Genomic DNA, 20,235 nt, shown 5'->3' with positions numbered 1-20,235 from the left:
GGACCATTGGAAAAATACATGTCATATCTGAAGAAGGTGAGAGTTTGTTTGGCTGGAAAAAATGGTTAAGAAGTGGTATTAGACTATTTACACCATAAATAGAGTGTAAGCTTCAGGAAGACAGGGCCAATTCTTATTCTTATTACATTTTTTCTAGTATCTCTCAGCATCATCTGCATATGGTCGAGACTCAAAAGTTATTAAGGTTTTCAGAGAAGAGATAATATTTCAATAGAACATTGAGGCCGGATCAGAGTGGACTTACAGGTTGTGGTAAGGAGTTTGAACTTTGTTCAGTAGATAATAGGAAGTCATTGATAGTTTTTGGGCAGGGAAGTGAAATCATCTGAATGGTACTTTAGGCAGATTAATTTGGCAGCCACGGGGCGAACAGGAAAGAGGCTCTGAAATAAGAAAGAAACTGGAAAACTTAACAGGTTGTGCATGCTTGAATTAGGACAGTGGTTGTGAGAATGTAGACAAGAGAATGTGTGATATACTGTTTACAGAAGCAATGCTTTAACTGAAGCCAAGCATTGGTTGATTTCTGAACTGATAAAGTCTTTTTTATGGGTGGTGTTAGCCAATGATTTCAGAGAACTACAGGGGACACAAAAAACAAGGTAGGCACAATGCATAGTTTATTCTCTTTTAAAAGAGAAGCTTAAAAAGGAGTGTCTAAAAATTAATCTTTCTGGAGGGGAAATACTCTAAAACTCCATTTATTATCCTGCACACTAAAGATATTAAAAGGTAAAATGACTTAATGGTGGAGGACAACGACAACAAACACATATCTTCAAAGAGAAGTTCACATTTTAAAATGAATGGAATCTTACTTTCTATTTTGATCTTCGCTTGCAATTCAGCATATCACTTGATGCTGATATATAGAATTTGTTATCAGTTGTTATCCAAGGGAATTTGCCTAAACACAGATATAAAAATCAGGCTCTGATTGTATGTCTGCTCTCTTGAGTGCTAGAGTTAAGGGTTCGATAAATTTCAGTGTTAATGTTCCAGTTCATTTTCACTTTCACATCAGAAAAATGATAGAGAAGAGTATTGCTCAGGTTTTGGTTTTCTTGAACACTGTATATAAGTAGGGTGAACCTATCATTTATCATGTAAATGGGTACCCTTCTGAGAGTAATATGGAGAGCTGGTAATAATTATACTGGGACGACCAGTGTCAACTGGGCTATACTAGAAAAACCAGAACATATGGTTTATATATAGTTACATATAACTGCCTACAATGTTATATCATTTTCAAAATATAGAACTTTTGAGTAATTCAAAGAAGTGGTATATAACATTGGCTTTTGAGCCATGTAGATGATACTTATGATAAGACTAAAGGTAACTTTAAAGATGGCATTTCTGATAAATCAGATTTTTAAAAAATCATGAATAAAATGTTGTTAGAATTATCCCAGTCAAGACAATATTAATAGAAGAGAAAATACTGGAAGTATATAACTGAAGGAGAAAGCTGCATGCCATCTATTTGGTGCCATGATACATTTACTTGATCATCTTTTAGAATTCCAGAATACCTTCAAAGCAAAGTACTTACATGTACATAGGCTGTAGTTGTAAATGAGATGTCTTCTGAGGACCTTGATAACCATAAGAGTCAAAGCCACCTATGAAATCAACTGGAGAGGGATAATTGCCTTCATTAGTTAATTTGTTAGAAGAGGTCAACATTCATGATCAAGGTCCCACACAGATTACTAATATAAACCTTTTAATAAGCTACTAAACTACCGAAAGTAAAAAAAATTGTGAAGAAACAGAAACAATAGTTCCAAGATAATTCCTTCAGGGTAGTGATTCCCACACCCCGCCCCCCGCCCCCCTCAACTGTGAGATTCAGTTACTGCTTTACAGGAATCTATTCACTTGGAAGAAGAAATGCTGTATTCTTCTTAAGCAACCAAAACCTAATTGGAGCAATAAAATTCACTTGTGCATTATAGATGCTATGTGCCTTTTTGGTAAGCCTGGAGATTTTCTGTAATACATTACAAATGTTATAGCATAAAAATAATGATGACTCAAGTGCATGCATCTATCAGCCATGGCAGTGCTAGTAATAATATGTGTTATGATTATCAAGTACAAGGTGCTGTGGTGGAACTCATATGAATTAACTGAACATAACTGTCCCTGTCCTCATGTGGTTTACAGTCTGAAACAGACAATCAGGGGCAAAGATGTGGAGCAAAGTCAAACCAAATATTCAAATGCAATGTATATTCCAATATATTCCAGATATTTTAAATACAATAAGATATAACAAGCATTACTGTGGCAGATTATATTTTCCAGAATGGCTGCAACAACATCTCCTATTCCATATGTTGTTACACGGGTGACCTTGACATTCTTCTCATTGAGTGGTTTGGGTGTATGGTCCTTCGTCTTAAACACGGGTAGAACTTTGTGGCAGCTTTGACTGTGGTAGAAATGACACCAGGTGACCTTTAAGGGTAGATCATAAAAGTGTCATGCACTTCTCCCTTGCTCATTTGGGATGCTCGCTCTTGGAACACAGACATCATGCCACGAGGAAGCCCAACTAGCCCACATGGAGAAATCAATGGAGGATTATGGACAGGGGTTTCAGCTGATGGGCTAACTGAGGCTCCAGCTGATAGCCATTATCCACACTCAGATGTGTAGGAGAAAATACCTCTAAACGATTCTACCCCAGCTGTTGAGTCAACCCAGTCTTGGTATCTTCCCACTGGCCGGAAGATTCTCAAGTTCCTGACATCAGAGAACAGAGACAAGCAATCCCCGCTGTGCCTGTCTATTAACCCACTGAATCTATGAGCATAATAAACCATTGCTTTATAACTCCTAGTTCTTCCAGCATTAGTATCTGGAACAGGAAATTCTAAGAATACTGTGAAAAAGTTTTGCTTTTTTTTTTTTTTTTTTTTCATTTGTGGAAATAGATGTCATGTGGTGGGGATAAAAGAGGCAAAACAACAAACAGCTGACAAAATATATGACAGGAAGGAGAAAGAAAGGGAAATAAAGATAATTAGGATGCCCTGGGATACTCTTACTTTTTCTAGTATCTTATTCTATTGGCTTACTTTGTCTAATTTTTGTTCTCTTGTTAATATTGTAGGAATCGGAACAGGATGTGAAATAATATAAAGTTCATGGTATCTGTGTAGTGGGAAAATTGTTTTTTTTTTTTTAAAGGACTTTGTTTTTTAGAGCAATTTTAGGTTCATAGCAAAATTGAGTGGAAAGTACAGAGAATTTCTATATACTCCTTGTCCCCAACACAAATACAACCTCCTCCACTATCAACATCCTGCACCAGATTGGTGCATTTGTCATGATCGATGAACCTACATTGACATATAATTATCAAAGTCCATAGTTTACATTAGGGTTCACTCTTGATGTTGTACATTGTATGGGTTTTGACAAATGTATGACATGTATCTACCATTATTGTATCATAGTAGCTTCACTGCCCTAAAAGTCTCCTGTGCTCCACCTAATCATCCCTTCTTCCCCCTTAACTCCTGACAACCACTGATCTTTTTAACTGCCTCTATAATTTTGCCTTTTGCAGAATGTCATATGGTTGGAATAATACAGTATGTAGCCCTTTCTGGTTGGCTTCTTTCACTTAGTAATATGAATTTAAGGTTCCTCCAGGTCTTTTCATGGCTTGATAGTGCAAATCAAAGGAATTATAATACTTATCTCATACAATTGGTGTGAGGATAAAATAAGGAATGTAGAGCCCTGGATTAGACAGAGGTATGGAAGAAGAAAATTAAGAACCCCTCAAAAAATTCTGGCTTTTCTTTATAATTATTCTAAGTCATGCAGTGTAGCAGAAAGAGAAACAGAAAATTCTTAATTTCTGACAACTATAGAACTATACCAAGTGTTTTATAGAAGATGGATTAAAAGAGAGTGAACCTCTTTTGTCTTCCTAATTGCCCATATTTGTACCTGAGCTAATATAAATGGTACCAGAAGAGCTATCTGATAATTACATGGTGACTATATTTAAAGATTATGCTTTGAGAAATTATTGTTTAAGACTGGGGATTTGTTGGAGATAATGCCTAAATTTCTGTTTATATTGGTGGTCTCTACAAGAGACAATTAAGAAGTAGTCTTCTGAGGGGTATTCACAGGGTTAGAGCTCCAATGTTCTGAGGTTCTCTTTTAGTAGATTGGGCTCCACATGGTGCTGGTTAATAGAGAGGATTAGAGTAGACCAAGATCAGGGCAGATGTAAGCAGTAAGGTCTCCTTCACTGAAATTGAGATCCAAGTCAAACTCAGGCTTATTAGTGTCCCTGTTGTTATTATTATCATTGTCATTGTTTTGAAATATTTTATTAGCTTGTTTCCATGGGTTTAAGAGGGATGGCAGAAAAAGCCATATGGTAATTTTTGAGCCAAAGATCTTGGAGTGAACCAAAGGACAAGCTAAAGAAAATGAGATGAATCTTCAAGTCTGATGGCTAGAATTAGGCCCCAAAATGGGGAACAAAGCTTGAGTCAGAAGCAATGTAGACCTTTCCAAGACATGACAGAAGGCCAGGAGAGAAATGAGGTGTGTCCTGAGCATGTGATGAAAATGGAGCTTGAGTGATCTGGAGCTTGCTCTTTATTAGCCATGATCTGCAAGCTGTGTAGATGGATACAGCTGGCTTACAACTACTCATTTAGGGAGCACAGCACTGAAGTTCTCATGGAAGGACTGCAATTGTTCTGATTACTCTGACCATGCTGATGGGCCTGGGCATTGGACAGGTTCCAACAGCAGGTGACTGGGAACCAAGATGAGAACAAAAGGGGCTCTGAATGTAACCAGGTTGGATTTTTACTATTTCATTCATGAGGAGGCATTCGAATTTAAACCAGAAGCAGAGGGCATATTTTCTACAGTTTATTTTGTGTACATGCCTGAGTTCACAGCCAAGGAGATTGTGTATGGTCAGTTTTCATGTGCATTTATTCTCAGAAATTATTTGAATGTCTTCCTAAAGACTTGAGGGAAAGGAATAGGAATCAGCTGGATCCAGTAGACTACCACAGTTAAGATTATGGTAATCAGCATAGATAGACTTGATTCCTCTCACCTTTTACAGAAGGATCCTTCAATCGTGCATGGAACTCTGGGGTGCTATGTGGGTGGAGAGCACAGGTAGAAGAAACTATATTTTCTGCTTGAAAAATTGAACTACTGGGGTTATATTACATTTTAAAGATAATAATATAACTGGTCTGTTTTCCATCTCGTTTATTTAAAAAAATTATAATTTTCTTTTATTTTTTATCATATTTTATTTTGATTTTTTAGTGCCCGGGCTGGAGTGCAGTGGCATGATCATAGCTCACTGTAGCCTTGAATTCCTGGGCTCAAGTGATCTTCCTGCTTCAGCCTGCCAAGTAGCTTGGACTACAGGTGATGACACCATGCCCGACTAATTTTCTTCTTTTTTGTAGACATAGGATCTCGCTATGTTGCCCAGGCTGGTCTTGAATTCTTGGCTTCAAGTGATCCTCCTGCCTCAGCCTCCCAAAGTGCTGGGATTACAGGCATGAGCCACCATGCCCAGCCAGTCTCTGTTATATAATTATATTATTTAGGCTTTAAAGAGTTTACTATATACTCCAAAACTTTTCTGAGCAATAGGAGTCAAAAATCACCTGATAGATCCTTCTCCAAGTAATTGTGACAGCAGCTAGATGAGTGGGTCACAGCTCATCTCTGCCTTATTTAGAAAAGAGTAACTTTTATCAATCAAGAATCTCTTTACTTTCTGAAAATAAAAATAAATTTCTAACAGTTGCAAAATTCTTAATAGTTTCTAAAACACTTCTAGGTGATATTATCTATCCTGACAACATTACTGTGAGGTGGGTAGGAATAACTATCTTCATTTTACAAATAAACAAAGATTTACAAATTTACTGCTTGAGGCCACACAACGGCTGAGGTTGGGACTAGGAGCCAGGTGTTCTATTTCCTTCCTAAGTATATTGGAAAAGAGACTTCTGCTTTTCCCTCGTGCTATTCCAGTAAATTCTTAGAAGGTTATAAATGGTGATCAAAAATATCAACTCACATTTTAGATTAAATTTAAAATCTTCAGGCTTTTGTTGTCTTTCTATATTATTCATTTAACCAAAGTTTTGAGTTCTCTGAGTCCTTTATTGGTTGTAGATGCTTCCTTTTGTTATTTGTTCTCTAGCATCTTTACTCTGTTCTTTCTAGAAAATTTACTCTTTATCTTCTTTCATCTCCAAGATAATATTTTAGAAATATTCTGTTGTGAATAATAACCGATACAAAAACCACCTCTGCCGAATTTGCCAGGGATAGTTACAAATGCAGTGCCTTGGTTTTTTGTAATGTTTATGAGGCTAGCATCCTTCAAGGTTTAGTTTTTTACTTTGTGTCTGATAATTTATTTTTAATTTAAACATTTTTTATCTGTATATATTCATGGGATACAAGTGCAGTTTTGCTACATTGATATATTGCATTGTAGAGTCAGGGCCTGACAGTGAGTATATCACTGAAGCAATGCATAGTGTACTCACCAAGCAACCTTGCATCCTCCGCCCTCTTTCCACTCCCCCTGTTCTGAGTCTCCATTGTCCATCATTCCACACTCTGCTTCCATGTGTACACATTATTTAGCTCCTACTAAGTGAGAACATGTGGTATTTGTTTTTCTGTGTTTGAATTGTTTTCCTTAAAATAATGGCCTCCAGTTCCATCCATGTTGCTGCAGAAGACATGATGTTATTCCTTTTTACAAGTGAATAGTATTCCATCACATATATATGCCACATTTTCTCTACCCAGTCCTCCACTGATGGACACTTAGGATGATTCCACATCTTTGCTATTATGAATAGTGTTACCATAAACATATGAGCGCAGGTACCTTTTTTAAATATTGATTTCTTTTCCATTGGTTAGATACCCAGTAGTGGGATTGCTGGATCATATGGTAATCCTATTTTTAATTCTTTGAGAAATCTCCATACTGTTTTCCATAGAGGTTGCACTAATTTAAATTCACACCAACAGTGTATAAGAGTTCCCTTTTCTCCACATTCTCACCAACGTCTGTTATTTTTTGTCTTTTTAATAATAGCCATTCTGATTGGTATAAGATGATATCTCATTATATTTTAAATTTGCATTTCTCTGATGATTAGTGATGTTGAACATTTTTTCCATATGCTTGCTGGCCATTTGTTTGTCTTCTTTTGAAAAATGTCTGTTCATAACCTTAGCCTACATTTTAAAGGAATTATTTGGGTTTTTTTTTTTTGGTTGTTGTTGAGTGGTTTGAGTTCCTTGTAAATTCTAGATATTAGTCCTCTGTTGAATATATAGTGTGCAAATATTTTCTCCCATTCCACAGATTGTCTATTCACTCTGTTGATTATTTCTTTTGCTGTGCAGAAGCTTTGCAGTTATTTAAGTCCCATTTGCCTGTTTGTTTTTGTTGCCTGTGTTTTTGAGGTGTTAGTCATAAATTCTTTGCCTAGACTAATGTCCAGAAGAGTTGTCCCTAGGTTTTCTTCTAGTATTTTTATAGTTTCAGGTCTTACATTCAAGTCTTGAATCCATATTGAGTTGATTTTTGTATATAGTGAGAAACAGAGGTCTAGTTTCCTTCTTCTGCATATGGCAATCCAGTTCCCAGTACAATTTATTGAAAAGAGTCTTTTTTCCCCAGTGTATGTTCTTGTCAACTTTGTCAAAGTTCAGTTGGCTATAAGTATGTGGCTTTATTTATGGGTTCTCTATTGTGTTCCATTGATCTATGTGTCTATTTTTAATATCAGTTTTGGTTATTATAGCCTTGTAGTATTAATACAATTTGAAGTCAGGCAATGTGATGCCTCCAGCTTTGTTCTTTTTGCTCAAAATTGCTTTGGCTATTTGGGCCCTTTTTTTTAGTTGTATCTAAACATTAGAGTTGTTGTTTCTAATTCTGTGAAAAATGATGTTGGTATTATGACAGGAATTGCATTGACTCTGTAGATTGCTTTGGGAAGTATGGTCATTTTTAACAATATTCATTCTTCTGATCCATGAGCATGAAATGTTTTTCCATTATTTTGTATCACCTGCAATTACTTTCATCAGTGTTTTGTAGTTTTCCTTGTAAATATCTTTCACTTCCTTTGTTAAATATATTACTAGAAATTTCATTTTTTTTATAGCAATTGTAAATGGGATTGTCTTCTTGATTTTGTTCTTGGCTACATGCTTCTTGGTATAGGGAAATGCTACTGATTTCTGTACGTTGATTTTGTATCCTGAAACTATTGAATTCATTTATCAAATCTATTAATAAGAGGTTTTTGGAGGAGCCTGTAGGGTTTTCTAGATATAAGATCATATAATCAGCAAACAGGGATAATTTGACTTTCTTTTTTCCATAAACGATGCCTTTTTTTCCCCTCTTCCCTGATTGTTCTGGTGAGGACTACCAGTACTATATTGAATAAGAGTGGTAAGAGTGGGCATTCTTGTCTTGTTCCAGTTTGTAGAGGGAATTTTTTAAGCTTTTTTCCATTAAATGTGATGTTGGCTGTGGGTTTGTCATATATGGCTGTTATTGTCTTGAAATATGTTCCTTCCACCTGAGGGTGGGGCACATTTCAGTGTTAAACTGTCCAAATGGTGCCTTGGGCCTGTGACTAGGGAGGGCAGAGCCCCTCCCAGGCAAGCACCATGGACAGGAAGCTGTGGAGAGTGCAGTGCACTTGTGTCTTAGTCTCACAGCAGCCTATTTCAGAGTGGTGGGTGTTTTCCTAGGTATGCATAGGAGAGCTTGGTTTTCCCATCCGTCTTTGGTTGGGTGGCAGCTACAGCCATGTCATCCTGAACTCAGTCTGAGGTTGGGCTGCAGCAGAGCGTTAAACTTTCAAATGGCACCTTGGGCCTGTGGCCAGATAGAGCAGGACCCCTCCAAAACAAACAATGTGGGCAAGAAGCTGTGGGGAGTGATGCTCAGTCATGTCTCAATCTCACAGTAGCCCACAGCAAGGTGGTAGGACCTTGTGAGAGGTACATGGAAATCCCTGGTGTCCCCTCTTTCTTCTTGGAGCAGAACAATAGCGGCAGCTACTACTATAGATTCCTGGTATCTAGGCTTTCAGAATGGCACCCAGCTGAAGCTGCTCTAGGCTTGTATGTGTGGGATCCCAGGTGGGTTTCCTTTTTGGAGCAATGTCTCTGGACAATCTCTAGGCAGCTCTCTATGTTAAGCCTGAGGCCTGCATGGGTCAGGGGGTTCAGAGTGTGGAGCCCTGTGTTTTTCTATCTTTCTGTTTCCACATGTCCAGGAGCTTCTGCTGGCTCTCAGCCAGCCCCTGGCTAGGTAAGCCGCCTTCAACCCTCTCCTTGCTTACTTTTGGTGCTTCCCATCACTTCTCTGGTGAATCCTAGCATTCTCTCCTAGATGATTTTGTTCAAAATGTGTCTACTTACTATTCTGGCTCCTCTCTGTGGAGGAGGCATGCACTACCTGCATCTAGTCAGCCATCTTCTGATAATTTTCGGAGAACACCAAATAAGCATGTAAGTAGTTTTCTCTTCTAAAAATTATTTATATTCACAAACCCATCTTGTGTGACTCTGATTACAATGATGTTTTTTTAAAACAAGGTAAGATGTTTTCTTTTTATCACCTTGGCCTATTGTCTATTTTATTTCAGTGCTTAATGGAAAATGTGAAAGACAGACAGGAATTACCAAACGCCTGAATTCGAATTAGGACAATGAGAAAGCAAAGATGTCAACGGATTCTAGAGAAATGGCTAAAGAGGTAGAAAACATACGACATGGCTAGTTTTTGAAGACCGGGGAAGGGAAGGAAAAGGAAAGATTCAAAGTTGATGCTCAGAAATTTATTGGTCAGGGAAATGTTGCTGCTTTTAACAAAACCAAAAAGAAGGTAAAGAGGGAGCTTAGGTTTGGATTCCTTTTGGAAATGTAATCTTTGAGTTATAAGTGGCACATGTCAGTGAGGAAAAACATGGGAAAAGGGAAATATAACTGTAATTGGTGCAAGGCAAATTGGGAACTTGTTGGGATTTTAAAGATAAATTTCTTTCTCCTCAATCAGCTTTATCTTGCTTCATTGTGACCTATCTCCACCTGACGTGATAAATCTACTTGTTTATTTGTTGATTGCCTCCACCATTATAATAACTCTCCATGAGATTTGCTGTTTTCTACCATTTACTATAGTAGTCCCAGAACCCAGAACGGTATCTGGATCGTGGACGACACTCAGTAGGTATTTACTGAATAAACTCTGTAGACCCTTTAGGCTGTAAAAGAAAGTGAGGCAATTGATTGGAGAATGGAAGATGCTAGTAAAACTTCCATGAAATTTGACTGAGTGCTTTTATCCTTTCTTCCACAAAGCCTTGAATGAGAAGAGCTTTTATAGATGACCTAGAGAGTTGTTGCCTGGGTGCTCAGAGATAAACAAAAGAAACTTTTTGGATACCAATGGGAAGAAGCCATGACGGCATCTTTTTTGGCCAAGATATGTAGAAAGAAAAAGGCTAGGACATGTTTTAGCATTAAAATGAGTAGAGTAAGAGGGTTGTTCACTGATGAATGCTATTGAATGTTATAAATGTTAATAATTGGTAGGAAAAACATTGTTCTCTCTCTGTCCAGTTCATAACATCCTAAGCAGAGGCACACAACTGGGCAGAAGGTGACAAAATAAAATTTGTACTTGCACAATCTCTGCCTTGTTGGAGAGATTTGCTTTTGGTTCTCTGAAGACCATTTGGGATTTTTGTTTTCTAAAGAGCTTTATTGGGATATAATTGATAGACAAGAAAGTGCATATATTTAACGTATACAATTTGATGAGTTTGGGCATTTGCAGACCCATGAAACTATTACCACAATCAAGGTAATAGACATATCTGTCACCTCCAAGGGACAACTTAGGAATGTTGTTATTTTCTTTGCAAGTGTTCAGTGTTTTCTCTTGGCCTTAGTTTTCCTATCTGCAATATGGGTATGTTTACACCTACTGACCTATGGAAGCATGGGGAGGTTGAATTATTTTAAATTAGTAAAGTGCCATATCAGTTTAATAACTATGATTTAATAATATTAATAGTGGAGCTAGAACTTGGTAATTTCAAAATTGTTCCTTAGTTCTTAATGACAAAGCCACTAGTCAACATACTCCCTTTTGGAGACACAGTTGGAAAATGCCACGAGGGGAAGTTTTAAAAAGCAGTTCACTCAAAAGCTAAGCCTAAATATTTAGAAGAACTCATTGAAACACATTAAATAATTTGTGTGGGCCTATGAAAATAGTGTCTTTCCATTATGTTTGCAAGTATAAATTTCAAGGGTACTTATTTCCAGTTGCACAAAAAGAATTTAGAACATAATCAACCATAGGCCCAATTGAAAAGAATCACCTTTCTCCCACCAAGACCTACTCGGGGGCGGCAATTCAAGCTGACTGGGTGAACTTAGGTACTCAGTCTGTGATAAAATCCCTGGGTGAACTCTGAGATGTTTTTTTCTGGTTAGGAAAACATAATCCTTTATAGGAAAGGGTCCTTTATCGTGTTGTTACCTGAAAGGTCACCAAAGTGTTATGCTACAGAGGGCTTCTAGCAGGCAAAGCACGCACTGAATGAAATGAGACTTATTAACTAAATCAGTGCAGATGCTTCTCTTCCTAATCTTGTTCATCAGCTATAATTTCTCAGGGTTTTAAGGTCTTGTTTTTCATGTTTCCTTCTTATTTGTATCAGAGGCAGCTCTTTAATATTTTAAATCTGGTAACACATTCACACATGCTAAAAAATTAAAGTGAAAAGCAATAACTACAATGATATCATAATAAATAAAATATTTCTTTAGTTAGAAGTTGTTTGCCTAACCACTTTAAGATTTTGGTTCTAAAGGCCTAACAAAAAATGAAATTAAGTTCCACTTGATACACTCTTCTGTCTTGTTGCTCTTGTTTATTTCACTAATTCTCGGTGAGGGCAATGCCTGAGGTGAGATACTAAGAAACGCGTGATGCTTTTCTCCTGAGACCAACCAGGATCTTGTTATTGGATAGTCTTCTAATAATGTAACGCCACCACTGGAAACATCACGGGGAAGCTGTGCAGTAGCCTAAAGACTGGGGGCTTTGGAGTCAGAGACCTTTGCTCAGATTGTGCCTTTACTTCCTACTGGCATTGTACCCATGCAGGTCACAATTGCTCTGAGCTTTAATTTCTTCCTCTGTAAAGGGAGGATGATAAAGCAATTTCAGCTTCATAGGTTATTGAGGGAATCAGGCATCATATGTGTGTAATACCTAAAAGGATGTGTATAGTATATTAAAGACATGCTATGGGTAGATTTGGAATCTCATCTCTTTTTGAAAAGGATCTCTACAAAAGAAATGATTGGAACTAGGTTTTAAAATGCATAGTAGGCTCTTTACTGACAGAATTAGATTTTTTCAGGCCAGGAGAATAGATGGAGATAAAGCTCAAAGAAGAGAACTTTGTAGCAGAATTTACTAGAATTTTATATGGAATGACATAAGTGTAGAAGTCATCAGCAGAAGCTGAGGAGAATAGACGTAGGTCCACAGAGACCCTTCAAATGCCCACTTAGTTGGTTAACTGTGGTCTGACAAGAAGCAGGAATAGCCTGTGTGACATAGAGTAGAAAAAAGGAAGATATTTTCTATTAAAAAATAACTACACAGAACCAAGTGTGCATATTTCAAATACTTTTGGAAGTTGCCTTGTATATTATTAGAAAGAACAGAGGGAGGCTGGGACTGTCCTGCTTTGTGGTGTGTGAGGCTTTGGCACATATGTAGGCTAAAGGAGCTGTCCAGTGGAGTGGTCAAGTATAAAGACACTGAGAACTCAGTGCACTGGATTGGGCAGAAGGGGATGAGGTCAAAGCTTGGTGGATGGATTACTTTACAGAGGAGAAGCTTACCTGTTCCTCTTAAATTTGGGCAGGGTTGGAAGGAGACAAAATAATTACTTTCAGTATAGAGAATTGTTGAGGCTTTTTTGGGGAAATGAAATTCTACATTTGATAGCTGTGACTTTCTCACGTTTGAGTACTTGGTTTAAGAAGTCTGGAAAGGTTTGGAACAGGTTCTGTGGACAGGGTGCCACACTGTCAACAGGAGAAGAGTGAGAGCATGGTTGTGTAGGAGACAGCACCTAGTGACAAGCACACATGTGTGGCTGGGTTTACTTTCTCCGGTAATGCACAACCACCCAGATTAAAAGTGGAGAAATTGCATCTGAGTGTCATCAGGCATGGATGTTGAAAATCCAAGCATAAAGGAAGTGCAAGTGAGGAAGGAAATCAAGAGTGCTAATGAGAGCACCGCTGTCTTTGCTAAACCCGGAGATATATAATGAGTAGGAAGATCCAAGGCATGAGAGAAACATAGGTTCCAGTGGAGGGAGCTCTCAGGAGCGAAGAAAAATTTCTCCAAAAGGGAGGCAGTAGGAAGAGGAAAAAGCAAAGATAGGGGTTTACAGTAAGGCAGAGAATTTCAGAATTGGCGATCTTGGAGAAGCTGCCTTCCACCATCCTAAAGGTGATCCAAGTATAGCCTGTATGATGAAGGGAATGAAAGGGGTAGATGAAGCGATGATATTAAAAAATAACTACATAGAACTGAATTCCGTATTTCAAATACTTTTGGCAATCACCTTGTATAACGTTAGACATGACAGAGAGAGGATGGGAGCTTCCTGGTTTGTGGTTTTGAGGCTTTTGCCTTGTATGTAGGCAAAAGGAGCTGATCAATGGAGTGGTCAGCTTATCCCCCATCATGGGGAGGGGGTAAGAGCTGAGAAGGTGATGAAATTATAAAGCTGGAGTCAGAAAATTATGTATTCAGATATCTTTGATGCTTTCAATAAGGGTGGAGAAGCATGCAGAATGTGATGAAATAACTCAACCAACTTCACCTTAAATGTGCCTGGGCTCACTTTATGCCATTACGCTATTTGGATGGATTAGCTTTACCAGTCTTTGTTTTGTTATCCCATGTTAGAATTGCTTTCAATTATATATGACATGCCTTTCATATTAAGTTGGAGGCAGCAGTTATTATAAGCTTTAGGTGAGCTCGTTAGACATGACTGGGTATGTCATGTCTTCTCAGCTGACATCCAGGATATGTTTAGAATGCACAGCCCATTTACCTGCAGAAATTTTAGTTAGGGTTGTGGGTACATCAATGTATGCATATTTAGGGAAATAAAAAATAAAAAATGCATGCTATAATCACCTATTAGAGAAATATTCCTCACCTTGCAATTTTTGCTAACATAATCTTTGTATCATTTTGCAGCCTCCAGAAAGGAAAATCACAAAACTCTTGAGCCTTAATGAATTATCTTTTAGAAAAACAGCAGCAGTTTCAGGAAAGAGAATGTCTAGTGGTTATTCTAACATTTTTCTTGGTACTTGGGAAAGTTGAAATTAGATTTTCTATATCAAGCTCATTAAAAGCACTTAAGATTATTTCCCTGTGAATTATGGTACACCTTTGGTAAATATGTATCCAAAAAGTAGTCCTCTTTAAAAAGGGACTCTTTTAAGTTTTGTTAAATTCTACATAGCATTCTGATTTATCCTTTAGGGTTCAGCTGAAATGTCATGTCCTCAGGGAAGAATTTCTTTGTCTTCTAAACTGCATGAGATTCTCTTGGGGTCATTCCCACGGCACCCCCTCCTTCCAGTGTCTGAACTCTCATCATGCTTTACTGTAATTCCTTTTTTTGCATGTGAATTGTGTGCTGGAAATTAGGCACCGTGAAGGCAAAGACAGTATTTATTTGGTTCCCTGCTTCATCCCTAGTGGCTAACACACAGCCCACCACAGAGTGGTTGCTCCATAAATATTTGTTGCAAGACTCTATCTTGGGTATCACAGGGAAGTGATGTGGAAAGAATACTTAGAATCTGGAGACTTAAGTTCTGTGCCCAGTTCTGCCTCTAAATGATTGTTTGCCTTTGAGCAAGTCAATTCCAGTGCTCCTTTCCTCAACTGTAAGATTAGGGGATTACATTCTTCTAAGCGAAATAGCACAAGAATGGAAAGACAAGCACCAAATGTACTCACCATCAAATTGGTACTAATTGATCAACGCTTATGTGCACATATGGAAGTAGCATTCATAGGGTGTCAGGGAGGTGGGAGGGGGAAGGAGGGGCTGGATATATTCATACCCAGTGGGTGCTGTGCCTGCTGTCTGGGGGATGGGAATGCTGTAGCTCTGACTATAACATATGTAGTCAATATATGGAACCTAAATGTTTGTACCCCTGTAATATTCTGAAATTAAAAAAAGAAAAAAAAAGAAAATATTTAAAGATAAAAAAAGATTAGGGGATTAAAGTTAGGTGATCACTAATATTGTCTGTAATATTTATGTTTGTGCATAAATTCCATATTGCTGGGATTGGTTTATATACCTATGTTAGCAAGAAAATATTTAAAGTGAGCAAATTCACAAAAGCATGATGAATGGGAAAAATTAGTGCAAATGAGTTATTTCCATCTGGCTGTTATTACTGTGCATTGATTTTAGCAAGTTTCCAAAAAGGTGAGCTGCTGAATATATAGGGCAATATATATATGAGGCATGACAATTCTCAGTGGGAAAATGAAGTGATGAAAAAGGTGGGGACTGGAAGAGGAGAATAGGGTCGACAGGTTTGGAGCCAGCAGAAATAGTGTCCCTCATTCAATTTAATTGAGTGGTGCAGGTGTCTGGGTGTACAGATGTGTGACCATGTGCCTTCCTTTGCTGCACTGCTCTTGGGAATTCCTTTAACATCAACTTCATTAGTTACAAAGGCAGCAATCCATATCCAATTTTCTTTTTGTGTCAGGATTGTTCATGTATAAAGTAGGCTCCTTTGTTAAAAACATTTGCAATTAAGCCTATAAACAAACAAACAAACAAATGCAAAAGTTACACTGCCTACCCCAGCCAACCCTGCTGACTCTGAGGTCTGGCCACCATCTATTATATGCAAAAATGAATTGAAATTCCCACTTTGGACCTAACCTAATTTTCAAGTGATAATAGGCATGGATTCCCAGAAGCACTCTATGCCTCTTGATAGTAACATCCTAATTTCCTTTCCTGGTAAATGTTTTAAATAAGATTTTAGCACCAAAGGAAATTAACCTTTAAATTAATCATAATTATAAAATGCCATCACTGATTTTTGTCTTCAGCCTAATTACTTTCTATTATTTAAACAAAACGCACCTCCTGTGAGCTTTAAGTTTGTTTCTCTTTAGCTCCCTGCCACACAATGCCAACCACTCATAAGGGAGGCCTCCCTGAGTATCTTCTGCTAGAGCAGCCTCGTTTAAATGTCACACAGGATTGCGGGTTCGCTCCAAGCTCGCTTATTTACAAGGCCCTCTTTCAATGCCTAGGTGTAAGGCTGCTTTGCTCAAATGTTCTCTTTCTGCATACTTGGTGGCCATCCTTAGAGACTCAGTGTTTCCTAGTCCTCCTGCTGTTAAAAAGGAGCTTGCTGGGTCTAGCCTTTTGTTTTTATTAGATACAACTTCAAAACAAAAGCACAACTGGGCATAAGAAAGTGAGTACCAGCCAACATCATTCATCAAAAGAATGCATGTTGTCTTCTGAGCACGTCTCTGATTTGGAGGGCTTTTAGAGAGACTTCAGCTTCCTGTGCCAGCTCTTTGCTTTGCTCTCATTTGTTCTCTGGAGATGGGACCAAGGGATCCCAGCAACTTTATTTTGTGAGCATAAATGTCAACATTCCAGTGCTAAAACATCCTATTTTTCTGCCACTTGGCTGCTTGCTTTCTCATGTCATCATCCGTGTGAGTGTAGAAAGACATGGTGAGGAAGGATGGAGCACCAGTGACAGGGGGCTTGGGCATCTGCACACTTGGAGGAAGCAGAGTAATCAAAATGGAAGATTTTTCTTTCAGTCATTTCTGTAAATGTCACCACTTTTCCCTCCTTCAATTCATATGCTCTGGCTCTCTTTTCTCTTGAGGCTGATTAAAACAACTTGAATATTTTTCATCTACCGGATAACTTCAGTTCATCCTGCCATACATATTCTCTGCATAAAATACCTTCTATTACATGCCTGTTAAAGACTCTCCTTTGCTTGTTTGAATATTGTCACCTCTACAGTGTTTTTAGAAACAAAGCCCTGATTGTTCGGAATCAACAGAGGATAGAAAATGAATCAATTTCTTTCCCCTTGTATTTTTGATCTGGAAGCATTAGATTTATCGAAAGATGAGCATAGTGTATGTGTGTGTGTGTGCGCGCGCGCGCGTATGTGTGGGTGTGCGTGTGTGCACAAGTGAAAAGCAATATACTATAAGGGAGGAGATACTATGAGAAAAGGGAGAAAAGAAGTGGTTGTTGAAGAATGAGACTCAGTTTTGGCCTGAATATCTAAATTTTAAAGTAAATAATTAAACTTATTTAAAAAAATAGTAATTTGGCTATATTGGGTTAAATAAAATATATTATTAAAATTAAAAAAAAAACAAAACAGAGCTCCTGTGTTTTCTCTTAAGTAACCACAAGAGGGAGCAATTTAATAGTAGACTGAAAGACTGGTGCTAGGTAGTTTGGGGAGATAATGTGAAAATGATACATATCGCTATCATTGTCAAAGAACGCTGTTGTCACTGGTAGGAATTTGCATGATTGACAAGAGGCATATGCATATGTAGGCATTTGTCTCAGGTGTTTGTCACTTATTCAATTTTATATATGTCAATGCATCTTTTTTCTTTTTCTTCCATGTGTTTAGAAAATGACAAAAGGTGCTTTATTCTAATTGGTTATTCATTTACTTAGAATAAACTGAAGTCTAAGGAGATGTCACATTGCCTTAGCAGTTCCCATACAGTCCAAAAAATATTTGTGGAGACCCAATTGATTCATTCATTTATTTCCCAAATACTCACTGAGTCCTCCTCCGGGATAGGGATATGCTAGATGCTGAGGATGGAGCAGGGAATAAGACGGGTGTGAATCCTGATGGCATCCCCTAATACTCTTTCATCCTGAGGGATTCAGTGTGTACAGTATTTGGATGTCGGAAGTTCCCAAATGAACTCATTGACTTTGGGCGAGTCATTTAATCTTTATGGGTTTATAAAATTAAACTGTTGAAATACAGCAGTGGGCTTTTCTGTCATTTTAAACTCTGCAGAATTCATAGTTCAAAGGACACCTTAATCATAACAAACAGGATATAAAATTAAATAAAGGCAGAGCTTCTGTGCTTTGGCCGGGGCTTGTGGGGAAGGTACAAGCTGATACTTCCTCTCACTGGGCCCCACTAGGATTCTGCAGGTCATAGCTAGAGATTAGTGGCATTCAAAGTCTGGGCCTTCAGGATTTAATAATATGTGATCCTGTTCAGAGATGGGGAAAGAAATGGTAGGTTTTGGCTTAGTAGGAAGCTGGCAGATATGGGCAAGATTATTTCACTTAGTCACTTTCAAATTCCTAAAACGTGTTTTAAAGAGAAAAAATAATAAGATACTAACAATAGAATATATTTGATTGCTTAAGTATGATTCTTAATAAGGTAAAATAGACACATCCTTCTCACAACTCTACCTGTCAACCTGGCACCTGAGAACTTGGCCCCTTTTTTGAATTCCTAAATGCCCCCTCTTAGGTTATGTTTGAAGAGTGAGTTATAAACAATAAGAAAGCAAGCTCAGGTTACTAAACAGAAATAATATGGCCCTAACAACCAGATGGGAAGAATGATAGACATATAATAGATATAGATACAAAGGAAGGAAGGAAGGAAGGAAGGAAGGAAGGAAGGCCGGCCGGCCGGCCGGCCGGCCGGCCAGGAGACATATAATATATCAAAATGGGAACTGAGATTTAAAATTCAAAATTATGGGGTCATTTTAATTTTCTTTTTTGTTTATTTGTATCTCCTATTCTTTCTGCAGTAAACCTACCTTCCTTTATAAACAGGAAGAAATAAGTATTCTTTTTTTTTCCAGGGCGAATACTCCTTCTTGCCCCGTAGGTGTGAGTAAGTGATTGTGCTCAAAGAACTGCATTCAAATCCAGGGATCGTGACAAACTGGAGACATTATCAAAACATGCAGGGTGGAGTTTAATACATGGAAGTATAGGCCAGCAGGCTTTAGAAGAAAAATCAAATAAAAATAACAGAAAATTATTAGCCTCAGAGAAGTGAATAATTTCCTGTGGTTTTCTTTTCAAACGAAAGAGTCAATAAATCGATTGTGACTTTTATCCCAAGGCCGGTTGATTGTGAAGAATTCAGGACAGGTTTTTATGCACTTGTGCATGCTTGGTGGGAATGTGAATGTGTCTAACTCCAAATGTAAGCATCTAGAATTCACTTTTCAATATTGCCTTCCAAATAATTCCCTTAGGATGTTATTTTTTAAATGACATTCCACATCTTTCTTCAGATGATTTCAGTATTTAATAACATTTTCAAATACATTGCATCTCTTTTAGAAAAGAGAATGACTACTGAGAAAAATGGACCCATTTGCTAGAGGACCAACATTTAGTTTTTGTTTAACTATTAAGCTAAAGATTTATAGGAATACATAATAAAAATTGAGAAATCATATGATGATTTTCTTTTTTTGTGTCATGGATTAGTGATATTTTCCATGGCTGCATGGCTTCCTGTTACTTGTCACATCTAGCAATGCTAATGAAGCAGAGAGGAAAATTCTTAGTTCTGTTGCTGTAAGTGGACATCTGACTGTGGTGCAGAAGAGCTGAGGATTATCTGAAAGGGAAGAGCTACATTTATAATAAAAGGCACACCCGACCAGGAATCTCCGCACATTTTATTTCTTTCACAGAGTATTGTAAAATAGAACAAGTAGAGGGGAATAGAAAAGCCTGGAGGCCATAAGGAACACTCTGCATGGCTGGTGACAGATGAGACAGCGAAGGGCCCTGCCACAAAGACAGCACAGCGAGATGTCTGCTCTCCCTGAGAAAGCCTTTTCTCCTAAGACATATCTCTGCCTTTCCCTGAACAAATAGATAAAAGGATGTTGCAAAGGTTGCCCCAGTCAATTAGGGTTCAAGGGTCAAGGCACACCCTCTGGAGCGGGGGTCTCAGCTTTTT

The 20,235-nt window shown here is 37.9% G+C and overlaps 1 protein-coding gene across 1 annotated transcript in view; it reads right to left on the bottom strand.

Moving 5' to 3' along the window:
* Positions 1 to 1,575: 1,575 nt before the first annotated feature.
* The window catches only part of NKAIN2 (sodium/potassium transporting ATPase interacting 2), a 168,931-nt gene continuing 150,271 nt past the window's right edge, over positions 1,576 to 20,235 (bottom strand). The window contains exon 3 of the mRNA XM_069488460.1: positions 1,576 to 1,661. Within this exon, the coding sequence (XP_069344561.1) occupies positions 1,576 to 1,661 (86 nt within the window). The remainder of the gene's footprint in view (positions 1,662 to 20,235) is intronic.

This window comes from Eulemur rufifrons, chromosome 15, assembly GCF_041146395.1.
Source record: "Eulemur rufifrons isolate Redbay chromosome 15, OSU_ERuf_1, whole genome shotgun sequence".
NCBI classification, from domain to species: Eukaryota; Metazoa; Chordata; class Mammalia; order Primates; family Lemuridae; genus Eulemur; species Eulemur rufifrons.
This window is presented reverse-complemented; position numbering and strand designations above follow the sequence as displayed.